The sequence below is a fragment of the Scomber scombrus genome, chromosome 9 (genome assembly GCF_963691925.1).
Source record: "Scomber scombrus chromosome 9, fScoSco1.1, whole genome shotgun sequence".
Taxonomy (NCBI): Eukaryota; Metazoa; Chordata; class Actinopteri; order Scombriformes; family Scombridae; genus Scomber; species Scomber scombrus.
The window spans coordinates 13392010-13417966 of NC_084978.1; the positions used below are offsets into that span (position 1 = coordinate 13392010).

Consider the following 25957-nt stretch of genomic DNA (forward strand, 5'->3'; position numbering starts at 1 on the left):
CAATGACATGACTGAGTGACATTTGCAAACTGCAATCTTTATAGGGAAGTAAAAGTAAGACAGGAAAGAAATGGCTGAGTAGGTAACAGCTGTTTCACTTGGTCTTTAGAGGCAATTACATATATGTAAAATCACAAACATTGATGCTGTTAAGATTTTATTGAATTTCTTCTCCAAACAAACACAATGGATGCTGAACCTTCCCAGTCACCAAACCTGCTGTTGTATGTTGATAAGAAAGAAACAAAATCAGACCGAGTCAGAAAACAGAACCTTAAATAATAAAATCCACACATGTTGATGTGTTGATTAAAGTGACTTTATCAAGGAGTCTTTTATCCCAAATACAATTAATATTTTAAACACTTCCAAATGACCAATATGCACACAGGAACTGATATGCACTTGTATTTTTATACCTTATATATGTTATGTATTTATGATTTTAAGTATGATTTTATGGAGTTATGTTTTTTATATAATTTCTGTCTATTGTATGTCTGTTATTGTTGAGCCAAAGACAATTTTCCACCATGATGGACAATAAAGTTTTATTCTATTTTAGTCTATAAGATAAGGGAAGAGAGGTTGTTTCTTCCCAACAGACCTCAAGGGAGCCAGGTGTGTTCATAGAAATGATAAGAGCCAATCAGAGGAGCTGTTCATCACTATGGAGATTTGCACACATTAACATACGTCACTGCTGCTGCATCGACAGACTCCGCTGGATGCTTCGAGAGGTTAGAGGGATCAAACTAGTCATTAACATGGCCGCTGATTACATATCAAACTGATCAATAGCGTTATAGTGAGACAATCATTTGTTCTGGTAAGTGTTGAGTAAACATTTTGAGTTAAAGATCCAGTCTGACGTTGGTGGCAGGAGACATTTTCAATCATCAGATTCAACATGTAGTTTAATGTGTAGCAACACACATGTTGGATTAAAATATTCTTATGACGACTGTGAAACTGATTACAGCGACATCGCCCAGCCTTTCAGAAACAGAAGATGCTGAAAAACACTGGAAAAAACATCCAGACTGCAGCATGCGTACTTATTGATTAGATGCAATCTGGCCGACATGCTGCTGGGTTATTATGGCAACAGGAAGACCACCAGGGGAGCTTGCCATGACCCTGGCTCAGCAGCCCAGACAGAGAAACGCTAAACAGGAAGCAAGTCCGTCTGCCTTACATCAAAACCCTCCAGGATAAATACTAAAACTGATGCTAGTTCTCTAAATAACGAGCACAATCTTTAGACATAATTTGGACAGTCTGTATCACGCAGACACTGTTGGTATAGCCGACACATGGTCTAGTGGAGACAGAGATCAGTGTGCCAGGCCCATTTTCTGTCCCTCCCTCTAACTGCAGACTTAACTGTGCCCTGAAGCACGGTACAAATCAGTAGTTTGCTTAACAGGAAGTGTCGAGAGTGGACAACTCTGACACTGAGTACTTATTAATAGTATACAGGGATCATCAACTCCTCCCAAACACTGTATCCAATGAATTTACCGACTAAAGCTTTAAACAACAGATTAGTTGCTTTCTTTGGTTAATTTGTCTAAATCAGTTTCTGGCTGCTGTGACAACATCAACAATCTTTGCCATCCACTACTCACAGCTTCTCATTGCTGGTCATTCACCGGGTAACACTGCTGATGCATGCTTACACACACACGCACACACACGCACACACACACGCACAAACCAGATCTTCAATGGGATTACTCTAGACCTGTTCATGCAAAGGTAAGCCTGGGCTATTTGCAGTACGAGCAGGATAATGATGACACATCCCAGTTTCCTTGGGAGTCCCGTCTTTCAGGTGGTCCACACTCTCCTGCAGTGACGGGCATTGAAAGGATTTGATGATTTTTTTTTCAACTGTAATATTGATTAGGCTCATTAACCCAATTATTGCTTGATTATTTTATTTATTCCTGTCTGATAGACTGTTCGAGGAACTTACAGCACAGGCTTTTTAGGATTATGTTATTTTATAGCTTCATATCCATTGAGAAAATCATGTTTAACTTTCTTTATGAGTAGAAGAGACACTGCAGGATTAAGGTATCAACATATCCACAAAATAGAGTTAAAGTGAATCAAACCAGACTGAACCAATACTGTGTCAATACTGTGTCTCACATACGCCTGTTGACGCACGCATCAACAAGAGTGGACAATTTGTCATCATTTCAAAACATTTTTTTCTTTCAAGTCATCCCAAATCTATATTATATTATATATATCTATTTTGTACATGCAGCTGCATCACATTTAAGAATTTTCTAATGAGGAAAAAAACAAGAGCAACCCGAGAAGAAACCAGTGGAAATATTCACACACACACACAACAAATGATAGCGATGAACAAAACTATGCTGTGGATATAATGGCCTTGGTCTATATACAAAATAACATGTTTTGCTATTCAAATATTTTGTGTGCGAGTTTGTGTGTGTACACACTTACACTCTAACACATCGTTTGAGTTAATATAAAAGGTAAAAATAAAAACAGAGGTCAGCTGTTTGTGCTAGGAGAGTCAATCTATGTGGACAGATCCAAGAAACTACACACTAAAAATGGGTCTGGTCCATTTCCTCCTTTGGTTAAATCTGACCAACTCAGAAATATTTCTCATGCTTTTAATTCTGCATCAGCAATGACCGAGCCAGGATCAGGATAACCTTGCAGTGTGACTTGCAGCACTGTGATCCACCTTCATAATAGCAGGGTATGTTTTCTCCCTGCTCACATTCTTGTGGAAATGACCGTGCAAATGAGCTAGATTCCTGACACTATTTTATTATTGTCAGTCTGACTGAAGGCCGAGCTAACTTCTACATGGAGTAGTTAGAAATGCTCAGGAGATGATTTTATCCCTCTCAAAGCCAGTTCTCCAATATCTCCCATCACTCGGAGGTTTGTGGATATTTTCATAAAACCAAAATATTGGCTGGATGAAAATTCCAGATTGAAAATACTGAATGGAAAAGTTAAAGGAAACAGGAAGAAGATCAGCACTAAATATGGCCCAGTTGTTGCCAGGAGTAACACATGCCTACACCCACACTGGGTATGCAGAAAACTCCCTCTTACCCTAAAAACTGTTGGCCCAACTGCATCCCGAGTCAAAACAAACTGTGCATTCATGCCTGCAGATGCAGACACAGTAAACATCCATGCTTAAGTCTGGAAGGGGCCAGCTGAGGCCTGGATGAAAAGCACTGATAGAAACTGCTGCTGCAGTTGGCCTACATACTCCTATTTACAAAAATCTAGTGTGCCTTTTGCTGAAAAAAACTACTTGACATGGGCCTGCTGGTCCAACCAAAACTCTTATCACTGCATCAAGATATTTCAAGAAATGCAACTATGCAGCCTTTTTTCCTCATATCACAGCTCTGTCTGACACTCCAGCTTTATCTGAAATTCAGGTCAGACATTGTTATAGTTGCGTTCCCTTGAAAGTGGGGGGGGGGGGGGGGGGGGGGGGGGGTTATGCCATATGTCAGCCAATATGCATATGTATCGAGCAATGGATATAGCGAGAAATAACATTTTGTACTACACACTTTGTAGAGTAGTTTTGAGCAGGAAGCTACAAAAGTGCTGATGTACTGGCAACCGGCTCGTGTGTAGCTACAGAAATAAAGTTAACTGTAGGTTTCTACCGGACATCAACTCACTTTTAAGTTGAATTTAAAACACATCAACAAAAAAGCTCAACTCTTCCTGATGGGGATAGCAGATGATCAGTTTTGACAATAATCCCCAAGTGTTTAGCTAACGCTACGTTATCTAAGCTACTGACATTTGTCAGATAATTCAGAGTAGTTAGCTTAATCTAACAAGCATTTAAAGTTTTATTTGTCTGATCTAATGTATTTAGACGACAGCACTGCGTTTAACAACGTGATTAAAATGCAGTAAAGCGTAGATAAAGCAGGGCTAGGTGAGCTAGGCGCCAGGCAAGTAAAAGTCGTGAGGTCGTGATGTCAACCGGCTCAGATGCTACAAAATATAACGTTATAACTTCAGCTAACATTGACTACGAGTAATTTACTTTCACTAATTTCAACCAGCGCATTTAGTCTTCTCTGGGGTGCATTAATATAGATATCATCTGACTTTGCAATCCAACTTTTAACGTTTCATATGTTAGTGAAGTTGCGTATTTTTCCGCGTCCATTGTGAACAGATAACCCGGAGAGCTAACACTACTAGCAAGACGAGCTGCTCGCCTTACATGTTCAAATAACCCGGTTAACATTACAAAGTGATTACTACACTGTAAGGCGCAACTGGGTCAAACAAATAACCACGACTGCCAAGAGTTTTCTTACCCATTTGGGCTCGCAAGCCTTTGAGACTCGTTGCACCCTCCGCCATTTCTATGAAGTTTTCCTTCTCTGTTTTTTTCTGAAGCAGGGGCGCGTAACAGTTCGCTGCCGGCAGGACTCGGACACCGCGGGGACGTGGACACCAAAGATACGGGAGACGGATAGAGGCATCACTCTGTCCCATTTCCGGAAACCACCGATAAAAACGCAAATCGCCAAATGCGAAGTTTTGAAATGGGCTCAGCTACAGACATCCTCCATTAAAACCTTTTTTGAAAGCAAGGCCATATAATTCAAACACATGATGATCAGAATAATTAGTATTTAAATATCTTTTTCAGACCGCATTTTTAAATCGAAAAGTTTTGTATGTGAATAGCAAATGAGTTAAAAACCCATTTCCGTGTGATGAAAAAAAGATCCTGTAAGTCAGTATAATGAGACACTTTCTCAAAGTAATGACTTAGTAACTCAAAATAATGACTTAGTATCTCAAAATAATGATAATAATAAGTCATAAGACAAGTCATTATTTTGAGATACTAAGTCAATATTATGAGTGACTACGTAATTTAGTTTGAGATACTAAGTCATTATTTTTAAGTTACTAATTCATTATTTTGAGTGTCTGTTTTTTGTTTGATTTTTTGTTTTCATCACATTGGCTTCCATACAAATGCGATATTATTTTATAGAAAAACTTCAAACATGCCATGTACTTGCAGTGGTGGAAGAAGTACTCGGATCATTTAAAAGCGGCCTACCATTACCACAATGTAAAATTCTCCTCCACAAGTAAAACCCGCCCAAAGAATCACAAGATAAATCTGAGGGGTCGTATGATGATTAATGTACAAGGAAAGAAGAGGTTCTCCTGTGCGATTTTCCCCCCATATTGGGCCCCTAACACAAATGAAACCATGTGAGAAGTCTAGAGGGGAAACTATTAACATCAGTTGTAAAAAATCAAACCTAAAAAGTAAAGCTGTCAAAGAAATGCAAGAAGTTAAATGTTTCCCTTTGAAATATGTTTGAATAGAAAAATAGGAGAAAATACAAATAGTATTACTAGGCTATAGTTCATGGGTAAATGTAGGCAACATGGTTACATTAAACCCTGAGTTCATGTAAAAAGAAAAAAACCCTCAAAGTGTTCAATTTTACTGACCAGTAGTCATTCATCTTTTTATAGACGATCTAAAGGGGATGTCAGAAAAAATATTGAACTTGTTAGAACTGCTATGGCAGCCAACAGCGGCCCCTAGCGTCTCTGTGAGGGTTGTCGTATGCTAATAAATTGAAAGGTAATCCACAAATGAAGCAGACAATACATCAGCAATTAAGTTTTGGAGACAGTTAATTAAACAGTCATGATATTTTCATGAAACATTAAGCTTCAGGAACACACAAATAGAGTACTTTCCTGCTATAAAGTCATTGTAACATTTGGTTTCTGGAATTCATAGAGAACAATGTATTAAACAGGACAGCAAACTTTAGAGAAGCCAACAGATAATTTGCTTATATATTTGGACTTAAGATAGTTTTCATCCCCTGACCTCACTGATATTTGATGAAAATTACCCTACAGATTGGAGATTTAAAAAGAAAAAAAAGAAACGATAAACCTTACCAGGCTGAATGCGCTGAAGAATCTGCAGAACTAAAGATGAAGGAAAATGGTTAGGTCGCAAACTCCTCCCAATGAGAGAATAACACATTTTCTCAGGACTCTATGCTCTTTCTCTTACCATGAACACTACAGCCTCTGTCCGGGTCTGTCTCACATGCTTTAGCCAGAGGGCATCTCATCTTTTTTGCACGGTAAACAGGAAGTAACACTGCATGCAGGGTTCAGTTTCAATGACCTGAATATTGTGTTATTTAACACTCAGTGCATGAATCATTATTTTTTTGTCACTAAAACATGATTCATTTATTCAGATGGAACTTGTAAAACAAACATTCGTCATCCAAAGTACAACAATGGGCAAAAAAGCCAGTCCTTGGGTGTTACTGCCCATTATATCCATTTACAGTAATATCACATATTACTCAAAATTTATGTGACCCAGTTAGGTAACTATCAGCACACAAAGTGGGTCAGAAATGCTGTATGTAACAGCTGGAGTCATGGTAACACATCTTGAGGGTTTAAGTGGTCACTTGTTGGCCACAGCTCGGTGTATCCTAGCAACAACTTCAGGGTTAGGCAAGAGAGCAGCAGCTTGGGCCAGTTGAGGCAGCAGTGTGTAGGTGGAGGTGCAGAGGTACTGAAAGAGGTCCTGGAAGCCTTGAAGATGAGCAATGACCTGAGGGGGGACACCCAAAGAACGCCCAAGTCTTCTCAACAAGTTCCTGTTGTCAGAAGAGTCCAGCAACAGGGATAGGTCTTGGATTGAGTCATAGTCCAGCATCTCAATACCCTGACCTGGACCGAGAAGAACAGTAAAAGTAAAATGACCCACTTGAATTGCAGGAATCTCTATAGAAGGATTGAACGTCTCCATAAACCTGCCAAAAACTATTTGCCATGATGTGTGCAGATTCTGAAAAAGATCCTGAAAGTAGGTGAAATGAGGAACATTACATTAAAGTCCAGTGAATGTGTATTGCAGTTGCAATGAGTGGAGGATGTACCTTGAGCCATCTCCCATATTTTCTGTAGTTTTTGCTCCATCTGATGATGACAAAGAAAAGAGGATCGTAAGAAAAGGGTATTACAGATTCTAACACCATTCTTACAGGAACAAAAAGATTAATATACACACAACAAAATAATTAAATAAATAAATAAAACCAAAACTCTAGTATGCTAAACTATAGGTTATCTATGGGCTATCTAAGGGTTACTGGGTTACTTTTTTACTTATTTGGATGAAAATATTATACTACATGTAATGCAGATCTTAATAGTTTTTGTGATGACCATAAAGAACACATTAATTTAAGCAAATAGCATTATTTGAACCCTGATCTTACTGATCAATATAAAGTGGGTGCAAACTCTTGTTTATTGACTTCAGCTGTCAAACTATAATTGTTTAGCATTGAGTTTTTTCTTAATCAACAACATTATACTTTTTGGACAGCAGCTAATATCCCCAGCTCCTAATAATTCAGTTGCTGCACTGAGTGAATAGCTAAAACCAATATTTTAACAAAAGATTCATTAGACCACTATACCTCCTCCATGGAATAGCAGCTGCTTTGCTGTTCCTCCTGTAAGATGTGAGAGCTCTCTTTTTTTTGATTGGAGGACTTGATGTTGGTGGTGACATTAATCACAATAGAAGTAGGATGCACCTCTTTCTCATAACTAATGGAGCTCAGGCATCTGTGTGGAGAGGTAATTCATGTGTAAATAATGGTATAGAGACTAATCAAACAGCTGCTCTATGAAGCAATATTTTCAAAGCACCTGGGGGGAACTTCAACTAGAGCGAGTATCTGTGATGGGCGCTCTGTTGGTTTGGGGCTGGACAATGGTGGGAGCTGAATGTCTGCTTCAGAGAACAGGCCTTTAGGTCCTGGGCAGTACTCAGGAACCTGCTCTGAACATTGCAAGTGAATATGAGCCAAATTTAATGAAACAAATATAAGATAAAGGGAAAGAAATGGCTTGAATATAAACATTATGTGTGTAACTTACTGAATCTCTCAGCAGTCAGGAGGAAAGCCCAAAGCAGCAGAGCAATAAGGAAAATCAATGAAGCTGTTGCTGAGCCAATTAGGACCATTGAAAATGTTTCCTCTTTAACCCCTTGATTAAACAGAAGATGTCAGATTGAAATCAAGAGCTCAAATGAAAAAGTTGATTGTGAAAATCCATAGTGTTACTCACTTTTGTCTTTAGGTTCTTTGAAATGTCCCCTGGACACAGTGACAGCAATCTCTGTCAGAGAACAGCAATTATAATTTTTCCTTGACACCAATCAATAAAACTTATACAGGTTTATTGTCATTGTACTGTCATCCAGTTGCTGGGTTATATCTGGATGTTACCTGCTTTGGAGCCTTGAACTGTCAAAAGGAAACACTCCTTATGGACTGTGTCATGGTTGTAACAAGGCACACAGGGCAACTCCACTTCCCCAGTAATGCTCCTAAGTTCATAATACCTGCCAACACAAACAGCCACTTAACACAAAACACATGTTAGCATTTATCAGCTGGGTAGTATTAAATGTAACTCACCCTGGCAGACACTGTCCACACAGAGCATCACTGGTGGATGAGCATTTTGTTTTCTCCAGCCGGTTCAGCAGATTACACTGTGTGCATCTTTTGCAAGGAGTCACATCTGTATCTGTGCTGAATCTCCCCTCTTTACACACCATACAGACACCTTCACCGCCATCACCAAAGCCACAGTCCTGAAGGTGATGCAAAATATAGACTTGGAGCCAGATGGCAGGAACACCAAAGAAAGGAAAGCCAAAGGGACAAAATGATGCTTCCACAATCATAATAAATGTGTTACCTCTGAGAGCTGTTCTCCTGGCCCACATACAGGGCATGAAACACAACTGCCATTAGGGTGTAATAACTGTTCCTGATCACAGCTGGGCTCAGATTGTACCAGCACACACCAAACCTGAGGAAATACACATCTTAATTATTGATTATCTGGACAATGATACAGAATAAGTGTTATAAACATGCTGAAAAGTCAGACTAGACCTACCATGAGCAGGACAGCATGGTGAAAAACCTCCATTGAAAAACTCTCTCTTGCTCGAAAAAACCCCTGCAACCCTATAAAGTAAAATGTTCCCATGTGAACAGAGTTTTAAAACTAACTTCAATTTTCCAATATTCAAGCAAATTAAACAAATAAAGACACAATTGCTAAGAAAAAAAGCTTACTTATTCAGTCACTGCGAGTTCTTACAATACTTCCAACATTTCTCACTCCAACTCAGCAGGTGTAACCAGGGGTGGTGGGAAAGATCTGTGGGAATCCCCTCATTCTACCTCACTTGTGACGCAGAAGAGGTTCCCAACCAGACTATCAAACAAGGGACAAAAGGAATACTTTCAGGACCTCCACCTGGGCACCACACGTCACACCTGGTCTTCTCATATTCCCTCTGGGGAAACCGCTTGTTTTGACTCTGCCTTCTCAGGAGGGAGGGAAGAAGGAGGAAGGAGGGAATTAAAATGCATGAATGAGACCCTTGTTAACAAACCTGTTGCCAACAAAAAAGACTTTGTGTATGTGAGTATGTTATAACAAAACTTTTCATGCCACTATTTTTTTTTGGCTGTTGGAACCTGAAGAGGGTCAAGCTGAAGGCAAGACCCATGGTCATAAGATACCTACTGTATATTATAATGAGTTAATTTCCCATGTTGAGAAGAAATAAATTGCAACTTGCTATTTGAACACTGGGTGGTGCTATGGAGCCACAAAACAGACAAAAAAACTCTCCGTCATTGTTGAAACCCTGACAGGAGAATAATGGGTATATATTAAGGTGGAGTTATTGACATACATAGTCGTTTAAATTGGCATTGTATGGACCCGTCTCACTTTCAGATCTACACAGCTGGGAAAAAAAAGAAAGGCAGTCAGGTCGACAAGCAGACATTGCCATCTTACGTCACACAGGAAAACTAATTAGATTTGTTTGAGTAGTAATTATTTGAGGATAATTGTAAAGCACATAAGTAGAACAAGAATATTACTTTTACTGTTTACTGAAAATGTCAGATGGCAACCCTGCATATAGCACACACACACACACACACACACACACACACACACACACACACACACACACACACACACACACACACACACACACACACACACAGACACACACACGTACAGTATACACACAATGACACAAACCTGTTATCTCAAGAAGCCCATTGAACATCTTTGCACTAAAATGACAGAAGCTGAGAATTGAAATTGTAACAGAAACAACTGTAACCTGTGCAAACGATTGTTGTTTTTAGATGCCAAATCCTGCAAGCTTTAAGCTGCCATAATCATGACATTAATGTGAATTACAATCATGAAAATAGTTAGAATTGTCCATCCACGTATAAAAGTAAATTACAAAAAGGAAGCATACAAAACAACTCTGTGGGTTGATTTTTGATGTCACTATGGTGGTACATTGGTGTCATCAACATCTGCACAAACAAAGGTGTGTGTCAAGTCAGACTATTTCTCAACATCCTTCAGTCTTTCTTTTAACTCCAAAACTCAGTTAAAGTAATCATTACCTTTGAAACTCTCACTGAGTCACTGGAACTCAAACTCTACAGCCAGGAGCAGTCATATTGAACTCAAAGGATTGCTATGCGTTACAAGGAAAACGCAGAGATTCACTTTTGAAAAGGGCATGGTTTTAATGTTTATTATGCTTGTTAGTTAAGTTTATTGCCAGTGATTAATGAGTAACTCAGGGAACTAAAGGGAGAGGGCGTGGAGGTCTTCTTATAGAGAAAAAGTGACGCTAGCTGAATTATGGCTCAGCCGACTCCTCATGGGCACGTATAGTTTGCTTAATTTCAGATTTAACCATTTCAAGGACATCACAATGGTAAGTGTCAGTTATGTGTTTGGAAGAATGAATATGACTTAATAACTTTTGTGCTATTTCTTCAAGGTGAATGCAAATGAAAAAGTTGTTTTTCCCATTGTAACTTTTCAGCTGATGACCACTTGACCGACACAGATAGTACAGTATATTTCCTCTTGTTGCCATGAACTCCATTAGAAGCCTGTCTTTCTTAACCATCTGTCTGTGTATGCAGCTATCACTGTGTCTTCTGAAATCAAGTAAGATTTTTTTGACCAATTTAATGATTTTAAAGAACTTAGAGAATTATTGATTGTTTTGATACCATAATTTCTTCCCACTAGGCGTATTTCTCTGTAATATCTTTTTTCATATTTCAGGGTTTATAAACTGTAGCTCTTATTCAATCTCCATCTATGTATTGCTTTTCCCCTCATGTGTCAGCCTCTACCAGTACCAGCTTGTGGGGTAAGAAGCTGCATTTCCAAGGTCGTCCATGTACGTGGCAGCTACTCCCAGGTGCTGTGGTGCCAGCCCTCAAGGAGCTGAGTGTATGTGTGCTTTTCCGCCGCAGCCATGCAACAACATGGACAGCTTTTGTCTACAAAGCTCCAAAGGGCAGAAACATAGAGCTGGGACTTGGGGGAACAAGTTTAGACCTGTCAGTATGGCTCTTTGGGGAAGTATTTCCCATTAAAACTCAACTGAAATTGAAGGAATGGTACTCCGTCTGTCTTACCTGGTCTGGTCAAGCCCAGACACTGCGGGTCTATATTAATGGAAGCATCCAGCTCGAGGCCGCTGTGAATCCCATCTTACCCAAGCAATTGGCCCAAAACGGCACTCTTACTTTAGGTATATCTCACTATGTTGATGGAAATGGTGAAGTGAAACGAGAGGGTGGGAAGGACCTGCTTGGTGAAATTGGTCTGTTCAGGATGTGGTCTAGAGAGTGGAGCACCGAGGAGATGGGGAGGCACAGCTGTGCTGATGGAGATGTGTTGAGATGGGACCTGCAGCAGTGGAAATATGACTGCTCTCCTGAGCCTGACATCAGCTTGCATTGTGGTGAATATGACTGATTTCTATTGCATTTCATGGTCACCCACTTTAAGTTGTCTAGGTAACAAAATTGAATTACTCCCAGGGTTTCCTCACCTATTCAAATAACAATGCAATCTACTGTACTGTAGGTAAGAGTTGAATGAGTGGGGAGAGTTTCAAGGTCAAAGAAAACATAATCCACACATTCCTGAATTCACTAGTTACTCGGTTATAAGCCCATTGATAGGTCTTGCATCTTTCACTGGAAATATTGTATATTTTATCAGCATCTGACAGCATGTTTTGATTTATTTGATCAATTTCTTTGCTTTTTTTCTTTGTTTTTTCAGCATGGTCAATCTACAAAATCAAAATGTGGACATCCATTGTTCACTCCACTAAGCCTGGAAATTGTTCAATGTCACTGGAGAAAATCACAAGAAACTGGGTATGAAGTACTTGAATATGAGTTGAATATGTCAGTGGAGTTTGTCAAGCAGTGAGGTGGAGAAAACAGTCAACAGATTTGCCATTAACAATAATTTTGTTGCCATCTCTTATCAGCTGGAGAGCATTTTCCCTCCCAACATTTCTGTCCGTAACATCTACGTGTCATCCCAGAGGTAACTGGTGCTACTCCAGGGGCGGGTTGGTGTATGCATTATATGGGTCAATGACGTATAAGGATTTGCAACAACTCAATTGTAGAATAATAAAAAACAAGCATATCTAATGCAGTAGTTCAAACATTCAGAATGTTGTGTAACTGAAGATCCATATCATACATTTGAAATTAAGTGATTTTAGTGGGTTTTTCAAGATTAATTGGCACTGGCCTTAAAAAGAGTCATGTGGTGCGACCATGATTCATCTTGAAATAAATCAATTTACTTAACATGCTTCACATCTTTTTTTACAAGTTTTCAGTAATATAAAGTGTTTGGAAACAAAATATTTGAATTTTTTTTAAATGTTTGTAAATGATGATCTTTTATTTAGATAAGATATTTCAAGATGAATCATGGTCGCACCAAATTTTTTTCAGGCCAGTGCCAATTAATCTTGAAAAAACCCCACTAAAATCACTTTCAAATTGTAATATGAATTTTCAGGTACACAACATTCTGAATGTTTGAACTACTGCATTAGATATGCTTGTTTTTTTATTCTAAAATTGAGTTGTTGAAAATCCTTATACGTCATTGACCCATATGTCTAAATGTATATTTCAATCAGCAATCCCTCTGTTATCTGTGTTCCCGTACAGCCACACCTGCCATGTGGTTAATCATTCTGCTGCTGAACACGTGCAACGACCAGAGGTACATCACCTATAAGAGACAGTTTGATTTTCCATGTAAACACACAGCAATATCCTCAAAGGTTGGCTAATTAGAGAACAGAAGGGCTTTTAAATTGAGACATTGGGCTAGATGCAAGAATATATTCGTATTTTTCTTCTTAAATCTGTCGTACTTTTTTCGTGAGGTGGAATTTACGAGTGTGCCACGTCGGATTCACCAAACACTCGTATCACCAGGAAACAGTCGTAGCCTAATTGACCGTCGTAAACATGATGAATCCCACCTGTTGTAAATGAACGCGCGTTCCCGAGAATAGTAAATTAATTAATGACGCCCCCAAAATACCATATAAAGTCAGACGACCGGCAGGTTGTGGAGAAGCTCCATTCATGAAAATTAACAGTTATTAATAAATAGTCAGTTTATATTGTGGAAAAGTAACTGTGGACAAGTCGCTTTGTAGTTTCGGCCGCTAATATTTATATTGTAAACTTGCATTATATCATAGTTTCAATTGTCAATTCAAATGACTGATATATCTACCTAAATTGTTAAATAGCCTACTTCTTTATACTAAATAGCCTAATAATTTTACAAACAGAGTAATGTCATCATGATTATGGATTCAGAAGTGCAATTTAATGAACGGGACATACACTTTCCCCCCCTTCTCTACATCCCCTGTAGTCCACACCCAGTACTCAGGGGTCTCTAAAATACTGACAATATAATATACGATCAGCCTGCGGATTGACATTATTCATTTCTCTGTTAAGTGGTAGTTAGCATACAGTGATGTTAAAAAGAAAATCCAAGTCAGTTGATTCTGAAGCTCAACTGCTGATGTTACACCTGCTGCTGGATTGCTGTCAGCACAGACCTGCTAACACCCGGGGTGACAACGCAGGGCAAGCCGGCAGAAAAAGTTGGAGATGAGGGTACCCGTGTGGTGGTGTTATGTGTTCATTAAGTGATTATCATATCTTGCTTATAGTATATGATGTTTCCATGATGTGTTTCCAGGAATCAAGAGCATTATCAAACTCGTCCTGTACCAAATGGTAAGATGAAGTAGAGACATTGATATGCAAAGGATCATAATGTACATGAAGGCTGTACTATGCATGAAGTGAGCTTACAGTTCACATGTGCGTAGAATTATCTAGTCTTTGTGGTTTCACCCCAGTTTCAGTTGTGAAGTCCATGTGGATGTGGATCCTGCTGCCAGTGTGGAAGTAGTTCAGGTGAACATTGCTGCCTTGCTGAGTTCGACATTTTCTTATGACTTCCTCAATGTCTCGGCAGACCCTAATAGCATCAGCATACTACCTCTGGGTAGGTATAGTCTGTACAATATAAATACATGTATAGTAGACGCATTGTGGTGTGTAAATTGAAGTACTGGATCAGTCTAAGATTAATTGTACTTTTCATGAGACATGAAGTTGACCTTTTTATCTGAAGTGTATTTCCATCATTATGTAACACTTGCATTTTATAGACACAAAGCTGACTCTAGGTTTGTATGGAAATGTTCATTTCAGATTTGAACATTAGCAAATCAATTTAAGTGATTCAATTTACGGTGCACTTTCACTAAGAATTTTAATTCGCTAAATTAAAAGGACGCTGCATAGATACACTAATCAAAACAGGTAGAATTATTTCTGGCACCAGCAGAAATGCATTAGAACCAGAGAGCAAATTTCTGATTGCTAAACTGAAATGATTGTTTGCTACAAACAAATTGATGACTACTGCTTTAGATTAATTACATTTCCATAATTCTATTTCTGTAGAACATCATGTTATTTAATGTAAATGTTTTTCTTTTTAATTTAATTAAATTAAATTAATAATTTCTTGTCTTTTATTCAGATTCATTCTCTTTACAAACAAAACCACCACCAATTGTCAGTACTGGTCTTCCTTCATCAGGTAAGCAAGCAAGACGAAATAAAACCGTGATACAACATAGAATAATGTAGCCATTAACCAGCTGGTTCAACTATAATGATATTTTCTATTGTCGCAGCTAAGTCTGCAAGAAAATCTGTTGGTGCTGTTGTATTTTGGTGTTTAAAACTATTTAATTTAATTCACAGAAATGAGTCCAACTCAAAGTCTGCCAGCTCAACCCGCTAATGTGTCAACAACAGAAAAGCCTTTAGATCTCAATGATACAGCTGGTCAGTTAATAACTTAATAACACTGTATTGGTCCATCTTCCTCTATCTTGTGTCCTCTTTTGTACACTTCTGTTCAGGTCTTTACTGTCCAACAAAAGGAAAAACTTTTGGCAGCTAATCAAATTATAAGATAATTGAATATATATGCAATGCAGGATACAAAAAACTTGAACCAGCTGCACTTAATTGTCAGAAACCAATGCCCCTGACCAGAAAAAAACCTTAAAGAGAGGATTGTCTAGATTTGTTATGATGCATATCTTTTTGTGTGATTTTTCCACTAAACATGTCTCGATGATGATTTTACTCACTACCTTGACAATGTTGCCAAATTAATTCCTGTGTTGAACATTTAAAATCCCACGCCAACAAATCAGGTAGAAAGTAGGTCTGAATTATGGATTTGTATAATAACACCAGTTTTACGTCAACATTGAAAAACTTTTATTTCTGCAGGAAATTCAGTTTTGGTTGCCCTTTCTTGGATATTACCTCACTGTTCATATCAAAAGCTCGTCAATTTAAGTACCAAGATCCTAGCTCTTCACTGTTTCTACCTGTAGACATTGGTCCGAGTAGGCGGAAGTGATTTTTTTTAGGTCAAATACCACATATTTGGTTTTCGAAATGTTTAGGCTCAGAAATTGACCAAAGGCCCATGGGATGATTCAATTCCTTGAAGCAGACTAACAACAACTCTGTCATCGGCAAATTTAAGAATCTACCTTGTACTACAGTAACTATTATACAGTAATTGGTAAATAGAATAAACAATAGTGGAACATCACACAACTCAGTGAAGAGAGTGTAGGGTCAAATACTGCTCAAACAGAGCACCATTTTTTGGTTTATCTTCTCCTTCTTGGATAATTTGATTCAGAGTTTTTTGAATTTTGAATTTTGCCCGTATATTGAAATAAACATATGAAGATGCATTGTTGAGCTATCTGTATTTTATGTCCCTGCAGTTGGAGCAGATAAATTCTTCAGAGTTAATCTGACTTTGAATATGACTGGCAGCTCAGCAAAACCAGCAGAAGTAATTGAGAAATGGGTAAGAGACTCTCACAAATGTATTCCACAGCTCTTTTTACTCAACTTTATTGTTAACACTGAATTTTCTTCTGGTGAAAGGTGAAAGAAAAGCTGGAGGTGAATGGCACCATGGTACTGAATCTCATCATAACCGAGAATGTTGGAAAGTGGGTCTGGTGGGATTTAATTGTTGTTGCATAACTAGCATCTTGTTCATTACTCATATGATAGCTGTGATTGAGTCAGTATTGACCTGTAATATTTTATAGGTACATGGAGCAATATAATGGACCAATGGTGAGTGTTCAATTCATTTTAGCAGCAAGAAATTAAAAATCATAAGCGTGTGAATTATTCTACAGTTTGTGGTATTTGAAATGACTATTCTAAGCATAATAACCTATTTAATATTTCACTGTAATTACAATGCAATTTAAAAAACACACTTCTCTGATTTCCTTTATTTTAGCTTTTCCGTGGACAGCAAAAACTGTATGTGACTATAAATAAGGATATTCTGAAATCTACCTTACAGCTAACACAGCTCAATGTGCAATTAATTCAGAATTTTCAAACCAATGTGTGTTGTTGCTCCTACTAATTGAGTATTTCATCAACAGATATGACAGTTCCTTCCATGTTCAGGAATACAAGATCAACAGTATTGAAGAAATTAAAAATTACATTAATGCTTCCTTGATGACAAAGTATGAAAATGGCTCCATTATTATTGAAACTTTGAATGTGGGGATCAAGCACTTAGGTAAGGCAACTTTCCTGACCCAAACAAGGATAAAAACAAATGTTCAGCTGTGGAAACTAATCTTGTTAAGTTGTCAACATTTTTCTCTCAGCCCTACAAAACTGTTTCGAAGAAACTACTTCAACAATCTATGGACAATATATTTGGCCTGAAACATTTCCTCAAGTCAACGAAGAAATGTTATGCATCAAGCCAGAGCTCAGATCAGACAGAGCCTACAGGCTTTGGTAAGATATCAACTACCATTTATGCAGTGAATTGAATACTTAGCCAGGGACAGAATGACAGTTTAATTGTCAGATTGTTAAATTCTGTCTTAAACATGTGCCAAAAATGATTCAAAACAGTTAGTATGACACTTACTGTTATAAGCGTATCATGTACTACAATAAAGATTGATATATTTTTGACATAATGTAGTGGATAATGTCATTTAAACGATAAAGCACATTTGGTTCATTTAAGAGTTTATTCCCACCATCCAGAGGCTGAATCATCTGAACCAACATTCATTTTAGTGATAAAATATCTGTGCAGATTATTTTGTATATTGCTCTATTTACCAGGACACATCCTGTTTGCTTCTGTCAGAACAATCTGTTTCCATAGAGACAGTTCAGCCAAGACAAGAAAATTCCCTCAATTACAATGTCCTGTTCCATGCACCCCCCCCTTCCCTCCGCAACTCCGCGCACAAGCTCTGAACCCACACATATAATGCTGATGGATCCCTGCCAGCCTGCAGTTCAGACGAAAATCAATTTCCTATAAGTTAATTATTAGTGTAATGAAGGGCTCCAATCTCCTTTAAATCATCTCTGCCAAATTTGAAATTTATATCATTCAAGGGACAACAACTGAGTAATATGGGTAATCACTTTTATGGCCCCTTAATGGAACACTGGGTTGATTATTATTAAGGCTCAAATATGATGATTAGCAGTGGCCAGGTGTTTTTTAAAATGTTTTATCACTCTTTGTCTCTAACTGACAATGATCAGTGAAAGGGCAAACTAGGCATTAATGAGAGAGAAACAATGTACTTTTTGGCTCTTGCTGATTCTCTTCTCTCCTCAGTAAGTTAGATATTGAAACTGACACAACCAGCTGGGCTGATCCTGATATGACAAACTGCCACCCACTTGTGACCATATCAGACCTTGGCAATATCACTGTCACCACTGGTAAGAGGATTAGTCAAGCAAACAGTTATAAATAACAGCAATAAATTAAATTCCAAAATAATAATTTGCCAAAGCTTTTGAAGTAAAACTTTTTTCCATTCTTGTTTAGTTTTTCCCTTTGAATCTAAATAAAAGCACAGCAAAAAAAACAAACAAGTCAAAACGCACCAGTAACTAACTCAACTGTTATTGATTTCCAGGTAACGCGGCTGAGGTAGTGCACATGATTGACGAACTTGTAGATGATCAATTAGGTGACACTGACAAACTCTCATCGTCCGAGCTGGATATAGTAGTGGAGAAGCTCAATCAAGTGGTCGATATCAGCATCATTAAACCTGCTCTTGGTGCCAATATTGTCAGTATTGTTGCTGATATACTGCTATCCAAAACTGACGTCACTCCAGTGGCTAACATGTAAGAGGGGAGGGAAATGTATCTGGTTATGAATCCAACATTTTGTCTTGATTTTCTCGTTAATCTATCTCTCGTTTGTCCTTTGCAAAAGTGTCCTTAATCTGACAGATAGGATGGGGCACAATATGAAATTCCAAGGTGAATCTGCAAGCTTGACAGCACCCTCACTGGCCCTATCCATGATCAATGTGGACCAAAGTGAATTCAGTGGCCTCACATTTGGTGTGTTCTCCATTTCTTCAAACCTGATCCCAAAGGTGAGACTCTCTAAGAGCTATGCAATCATAGAGGCAGTACACTTTACTTACAAGCTGCTTTTGAGCTGCAAAGGTGAGATATCCATGAGAAAGAAAGGGACTGTTCATGTTTTCTTAACTCAGAAACTAGTTCCATCCGGCTGCTTGGGGACAATTTCTGTTACATTTATGTCCTTGAGAAACCAAGAAATGCAGGAAAAAGTGTTAATAAACAGACATTGTGGCCTCAAGCATTCATGGCACATTTAACTTGACTCGACTGACACACAGTCTAAAGGTTGCTCTAGGCTATGAGATTTCTTACACTACCCTGTGCATTAGTATAATTATTATTTTTGTTTTTCAGATTTTTGTCAACCAGAGCTTTATAAGTGGACCACTCCCTGAAACAAATGCAACTATTTCTCTGCCGTCTACTCTGAACGAATTCTTTCCAAAAGGAAACAAAACTCGTGTGCAGTTTCAGTTCTATGGAACAGACGACCTTTTCCAGGTATATTCATGAGAATCTTGCTCATCTTGCTCTTTTATTTTCTTTCTCGTTTTTATAGTTGGTCTCGCTATTCACTCTTCAACGTTCTCTTCTTTTCACAGATAGACTGAAGACAGTACCTTATGTAGACCACATAATGCTAATATAAGTGATATTTTAAAGTGATAGTTTTTTGGAATAAGTTTATTCTCACTCTTGCCAAGACTTGAAGGTGCAATGAGTAGAATTTAGTGGCATCTAGCTGCCATGTTGCACCGCCATGTTTCTATAGTAGCCCAGAATGGACAAACCAAACACTGGAGAGGGCCTTTCGTGTTTTTCACAAGTTTTAAATGAGAATATCAACACTGATTTAATGTCTGCACACTAAATATGAAGCTGCAAATGGTTCAGCTAGCTTAGTTTAGCACAAAGACTGGAAACATTTGAAACAGCTAGCATAACAATACACCTACCAGAACCTCTTAATCTCACCAATTAACAAATTATATCTAATTGGTTAATCTGTACATATCATGAAATATAAAAATGACATGTTGCGATACTATATCTTAGACAGGTAAAATAATCATCACTTTGACATTGCCAGGCAACCAGTGGAGTCTCCAGGAAGTCATTGCATTGGGCCAAGAAACAGTTACCCATAACTCCCCCAATAAAACCACAACTGACATTTTTACCCTTTAATTAAGCAAACAAAATGTAAAATAACATTTTTGTGAGTTTCAGAGTTGCTGGCAGGAAGCTTTTGTTCAGGTTGAACCTGACTAATTTATTCCCCCTTTTTTTCCAGTCTTCGTGTTAAACTAAGTTAACTGGCAGTAGTCTTATATTTGAAAGAAATAATAGTGGTGTTGAATTTCTCTCTATTCTATTTCCAACTTCTTTCTGACAAACTACTCTCTTAACAGACAAAAACAAAGCACATATGGCATTAAAATAATTGTATTTTTCTGTTAAAACATTAATGTATTCCGCTATTTAGAGATTAAATAAATCTGTTTGTGGTATTTAATAAAATTTCTCTTTCACTGTCCTACTGTGATTTAGTTCTACCTGTTCATGGCACAACTGCTTACCTTTCAACAGGACCCACTCACAACCAATGCAACACACAGCAGCTTGACATTGATTTCTTCTATAGTGTCTGCCAGCATCAATGATAGTTTTGTGAACAACCTGAAGGATCCAGTGGTGGTGACTCTCAGACATCAAAAGCTCAAACAGGTGAGAAATTAATGCTTATTAATTCTTCAGTAAGAAGAAAGGTTTTACATTTCAGTTTAACACCTTTGTCACTTCCCTGTTTTCACAGCCAGATGACAAGGTCCAGTGTATGTTTTGGGATTTCCAGAACAATGGTGAGTTCATTATTTATTATATTTGGGAATCAGTGTGGTCATTAAATGCCCCCTAAATGCAGGAAGTTGTGTGTCTCCTGATAAGCAGCTTTAATCAAATGTTGTTTGTTTAATCAAATGTTGTGTGTGTGTCAGGTGGACAGGGTGGTTGGAACAGCAGAGGTTGTGAAACCCTGAATATTTCTTCCTGTCAGACCAGCTGTCGCTGTAATCACCTCACACACTTCGCAGTGCTCCTGGTGAGTCATTGGTCTGCGTTTTATAAATGACAGTGAGGAAGAGCTTCCCATGAGAACCAAGATACTGTATACAATCTGGTTAGCTGCTGACTGCCTGCGTATTTTTCTGCCACTGATGTAGGAAGCTAATGTTAAAGCCACAATGTGTACAAAATTGTATGTCATTACAGCATTTTTCAAATCACTCTGATGGCACACATTTCTGAAGTTAGCCTTGCTGCCTGCCATAGTGCATAGTTTGATACTACCACAGGAGGTCACCAAAGATGGGCATTTTAAAGTACCACACATACCAGCTTTAAATATAAATTGTGCTCTGTTGTGTTTCAGGATGTGTCCAGAGCCCCTATCAGTGAGGTTGACAGTCAGATTCTGACATTAATCTCTTATCTTGGTTGTGGTATATCCTCCATCTTTCTGGGCATCACTCTTCTCACCTACCTGGCTTTTGAGTATGACTTTTGTGCTGACACTAATATACTGATCACTTTGTGTTAAGTTTATGTTCCAATGAATATATTTAGTGCAATAGTGAGCAATGACTATTAGGGGGCTGGAGACAGAACATGTGTCAGTGGACTATTCTGTAGTACCTCAACTACAAGGATACTTTATGGCAGCTTGTGTTATTTAATCATAAATAACATACAGTTTGTCTGGTTTCTTAAAATTCCTGTTATTCTGTTCAAATTAGCAGTTGGGATTTTAGGAATGAATATAACATTTTCAATACATGTATGTTTTACAATAAAACACATTTAATGTTCAGCATGAAAGTTAATTTGGTTGAAATCTTGAAATCACAGACCTTTTTTAAAATATTGTTTGATCATAATCATTTTTAGTATTTGATTTAATCTTATTTTCGGGATTTCTTTATTATCAGTAAGATATTTGCACTTCAGTGTTGTCATTTCTATTTCTGTGGCTCTGTGTTTATATATATATATATATATATATATATATTTTTTTTTTTTTTTATTTTTTTTTTTTTTTTTTTTATTTTTAACCTTTATTTGTTCAACTGTAATTATTCATTTATATTTATCTCCCACTTTAGAAAGCTGCGGCAGGACTACCCATCTAAAATACTTATCAACCTGTCATTTGCTCTGCTGGGAATGAGCATGCTATTCCTCCTAGACTCCTGGCTCTCATCCTTCTCCAACTACGGTCTGTGCATCGCCACTGCAGCAACACTCCACTACTTCCTGCTGGCCTCCTTCACCTGGATGGGCCTGGAGGCCGTGCACATGTATCTTGCCCTAGTCAAGGTCTTCAACATCTATGTCCCCTCATATATCCTAAAGTTCTGTGCTATGGGATGGGGTAAGAAGGAGCTTGAAGTTGTCCAAGGTTTTGAGTGGTTGGGGTCAAGCAATTAAATGTGAATGAAAGGTTGAAGCAAGGTATAGACAATTAGCTCTGTGAGATTGTAGCTACATGCTTACATCAGCATGCTAAACGTCCTAATGACAATACTGATATGCTAATCTTTCCGATCTTAGTTTACTAATTAGCAGTGAGCACAGAGTACAGGTGAGGTTGATGAAAATCTCATTAGTTTTGCAAGTACTTGGACATGAAGCAAAGTATTGAAAAAAAAATCAAATTTAGACCTGATAATGGCGCTATAAAGTTTTCACTTTGAATGTCTGTAGTATGTTTCATGGCAATCCATCTAAAAGCTGTTTGAGAGATTTCAGTCTTGACCTTTGTATTGCACATACATTTATTTTGTTGATTCTGATCTGGGGGTGTTTGCAGTGGATAAACAGAATAAACAGAGAAGTTTTGTGTCCTTGCAGGTATTCCTCTGGTCATAGTCAGCCTGGTGTTGGCCATAGATAAAGATGCCTATGGCAGCATTGTGTCTGAAGCGGCTTCAGTGGCGCTTAAGTCCCCTGACCCATTGTAAGTACTCCAGCACAGGGCTTCGGTTGAATGTTTCTATTTCAGGAGTATCAAGTTTAAATTATGTGCTAAAATTGGTAAGACATGAGTGCTTGAAGTTATGAAATGATACATGTGAGAGTACATTGCAAAAACCAAACAGGAAAAAGAATCAACAAACATTATCTTAGACAAAGGAAAAAATGTAGTTGCTGACATTTATCGTAAATCCAACTGTAAATTACATGATGACCAACTCTCTCCCTCCCTCCTTCTATCTCCCAGCTGCTGGCTGCAGAATGACATCTTCTTCTACGTGACGGTGGTGGCATTTGTTGTTCTGATCCTGTTATGCAACCTCTCTGTGTTCATTGTGGTTCTGATCCAGATCAGAAAGATGCAGGCCAATAAGCCATCAGTAAACAGCCGCAGCTATCTGAATGACTTGAGGGCAGTGGCCAGTCTCACTGTCCTGTTAGGACTGACGTGGACACTGGCTTTTTTTTCATTTGGGCCAGCCAAAGTGGTCCTGATGTACCTGTTCTCCATCTTCAACACATTGCAGGGTAAAGATGAGCTGCAGCTGGTGAAGTGCAGGAGATATTAGTCATATAAGAAAGTCTAAATTTCAACAAATCAGTCAGTATTTATATGATTTACATGTATGGACTCTGCATATATTTTTATGTTTCTTCCATTTATCACAAAGCATTTCTAGAGTTTGTCCCTTTGGTTTTCTATGGCTTTCCTTGAGGTTTTTTGAGCAGTAGAGCAAATGTCGCGCGCTGCATAATAGTAGTAGTAGCTTTATTGTCAGTATATTGAGGGTCAGACAACAATATAACAACATTTTGATAGCAATGCTATGTCCTGAAGACTTAAATAACACATTAATAATCTATAAGGGCAATAAAGTACAATATGCAATATAAAAAGGTGCAAACACAGCAAACAGCAGCAATGCTTGTTGTAACATTAGGCCATATGTAAACAATTGAAACAATTTAAGGCACACAATTATATTTTTACACAAAAAGAGTTTGATTTGTAGTCCTCCAGTGACTGTGTGTGGATGAGTGGGATGAGGGGATCAGGCGATGTTCATTAGTTAAACAGCTTGAGGGAAGAAGCTATGTTTCAGTCTTGACACTTTTAAGAATGTAATTAAAGTTAATATACATACAAATATATCAGTGAAACAATACCAACTACAGAGAATAATAATAGAAAAAAACTAACCAAAACAAAAACACTACTATGTGTACATCATATTGCATCATCACAGAATCTGAGGTGATGAAATAACTGAGCAGTGTGTCTACTACTGTATCTCTGCTCTTGTGTTCCAGGGTTCTTTATTTTTTTGTTCCACTGTCTGATGAAGGAGAATGTGAGGAAACAATGGAGAATCCACCTTTGCTGCGGATGTTTCAGACTCAGTGATTACTCAGGTGTGTGTAGTAAAGGGATAGCAGTATATATTGTTGTATATCAGCCAGTTGGTTGATGGGATACAATTTCAAACTACATAATATAGTATTTTTTCTTTGTTGTTCTGTGTGTTTAGATTGGAGCCATTCTGGGACTGTGGGTGGCCGCTGCAAAAAGAACAATCTTGTTAACTCTGACTCAGTCGCTTCTGACAACACCTACACTAACAGAAAGGTCTCTGACTCCTCTACAGGATCCAGACCAAACCACCACTAGGGGGCATGAGCAGGTCTCTTCATCTGCCATGCAATATGCTTTTCATTGTCCTGACAACACTGATAGCAGTAAGGTTGAAAGAAGAAACTGGAGCAGAGCACATCATATATATTTGTTTATAAGCTTAAAAGACTTTAAACTACCTTCATAGTTTACATTAAAAGATAAAGTGTTCATGCTCACTCTGGCTGCTTTCATTGTTAAGTTGGATCTAAAAAATATTTTCTGTTTGTTAAACTTTTGTTCAAAGCATACCAGTTAACATACAGTTGAAGAGGGGTACGTTAAGATATTTCCATGTAAATGTATGTCATTAAAATATGATGTATTCTGTAATGAAATATTAAGGTGATTTATCAGTATCCAATAATTGTATTCAAGCAGATGAGAAATTTCTGCAGATTGTGAGATATGAAACCATCTCTCACTTTTCTACTGTTTCTACTGCTTCTGCTCTTTCCTTTGAAAAGGTTTTTATCGACTTATCATTCAGTGATAATATTAACAATAAATAATTTTCATGATAGTTTTGTAGACAATGTTTTTCTGTGTGATGTTGTGTTTCCAACATTATTTTTGTCTTTGACACTTAATAGTTAATTCTGTTTATTATTCTATTTATATAAGTCTATTCAGTCATTGATAAAACTAAGTCCATTTAGTAGCTTTTGTAGTATTTAGGTACCTTGTACCAGAGATTGTTGTGCCAACTATTTTTGTCTGTGTAAAATATGTATTCCTCCCACTCCCAAACCTGTTCGTGCCTTATGTTTTCTCTGCATACGTCAATATTTTGACACCTCCTTTATTCAGGAGCATCTGTGTTTTTATGGAGCTTAATAAAAGACTTTCACTGAGTGAGTGGGAACTCTTTGGGAACCAATGGTATATACAGCATATCAGGATCTAATGATTCATAAATCTTCAAATACAATAAATGTAAAATTATTAAATTACCAGATTAGTTTCTGCATTTACACTATGTTACAATGTTAATGTTTAATTATACAAAAGAAAAAAATGCACCTACTGTATGTTGCCATTTGTTGTTGGTTGGGCTTAACATAAAAAAGGTCTGTCAAAACCAATTCAACACTCTGTTATCATAACAGTAAGTATAAAAAGATAGAGGATGGACCTGCAGAAACATAGAAACATATTCTTTCAATGG

At 37.8% G+C, this 25957-nt stretch overlaps 3 protein-coding genes across 7 annotated transcripts in view; 1 reads left to right on the forward strand and 2 right to left on the reverse strand.

Moving 5' to 3' along the window:
- Positions 1-4433, reverse strand: part of map7d3 (MAP7 domain containing 3) — a 28153-nt gene extending 23720 nt beyond the window's left edge. For all 5 annotated transcript variants that reach the window (XM_062425155.1, XM_062425151.1, XM_062425153.1 and 2 more), the window contains exon 1: positions 4365-4433. In XM_062425155.1, the coding sequence (XP_062281139.1) occupies positions 4365-4410 (46 nt within the window). In that variant the 5' untranslated portion in view covers positions 4411-4433. The remainder of the gene's footprint in view (positions 1-4364) is intronic.
- A 2066-nt stretch (positions 4434-6499) lies between these two features.
- On the reverse strand, positions 6500-9084 carry LOC133986234 (tumor necrosis factor receptor superfamily member EDAR-like). The gene is made up of 10 exons (XM_062426051.1): positions 9049-9084; positions 8845-8958; positions 8559-8737; positions 8367-8482; positions 8206-8256; positions 8014-8124; positions 7783-7915; positions 7548-7698; positions 7002-7041; positions 6500-6792 (listed from the first exon to the last, which is right to left on the reverse strand). Exons 1-10 carry the CDS (start codon positions 9079-9081, stop codon positions 6524-6526), a joined length of 1197 nt encoding a protein of 398 aa, XP_062282035.1. The 5' UTR covers positions 9082-9084; the 3' UTR covers positions 6500-6523.
- Positions 9085-11316: 2232 nt separating this feature from the next.
- Positions 11317-25075, forward strand: adgrg4a (adhesion G protein-coupled receptor G4a). The gene is made up of 19 exons (XM_062425212.1): positions 11317-11968; positions 13212-13301; positions 14243-14309; positions 14435-14583; positions 16406-16491; positions 16572-16648; positions 18313-18419; positions 18620-18836; positions 18928-19093; positions 19440-19586; positions 20637-20813; positions 20902-20947; positions 21083-21186; positions 21517-21638; positions 22247-22515; positions 22995-23100; positions 23365-23645; positions 24429-24530; positions 24647-25075. The coding sequence occupies exons 1-19, from the start codon at positions 11317-11319 to the stop codon at positions 24784-24786; spliced, it is 3105 nt and encodes a 1034-aa protein (XP_062281196.1). The 3' UTR covers positions 24787-25075.
- The last annotated feature ends 882 nt before the right edge of the window (positions 25076-25957 follow it).

Bases quoted from the DNA above. Each gene is read 5' to 3' on its own strand.
- LOC133986234 (XM_062426051.1), bottom strand. From the start codon at position 9,081: ATGGAGGTTTTTCACCATGCTGTCCTGCTCATG. The intron at 8,738-8,844 runs GTAACACATTTA...CATCACCTTCAG, and splicing joins CAGGAGAACAGCTCTCAGAG to GACTGTGGCTTTGGTGATGG. The intron at 8,257-8,366 runs GTAACATCCAGA...GTTCTCTGACAG, and splicing joins AGTTCAAGGCTCCAAAGCAG to AGATTGCTGTCACTGTGTCC.
- adgrg4a (XM_062425212.1), top strand. From the start codon at position 11,317: ATGTATTGCTTTTCCCCTCATGTGTCAGCCTCTACCAGTACCAGCTTG. The intron at 19,094-19,439 runs GTGAGACTCTCT...TTTGTTTTTCAG, and splicing joins CTTCAAACCTGATCCCAAAG to ATTTTTGTCAACCAGAGCTT. The intron at 22,516-22,994 runs GTAAGAAGGAGC...GTGTCCTTGCAG, and splicing joins GTTCTGTGCTATGGGATGGG to GTATTCCTCTGGTCATAGTC.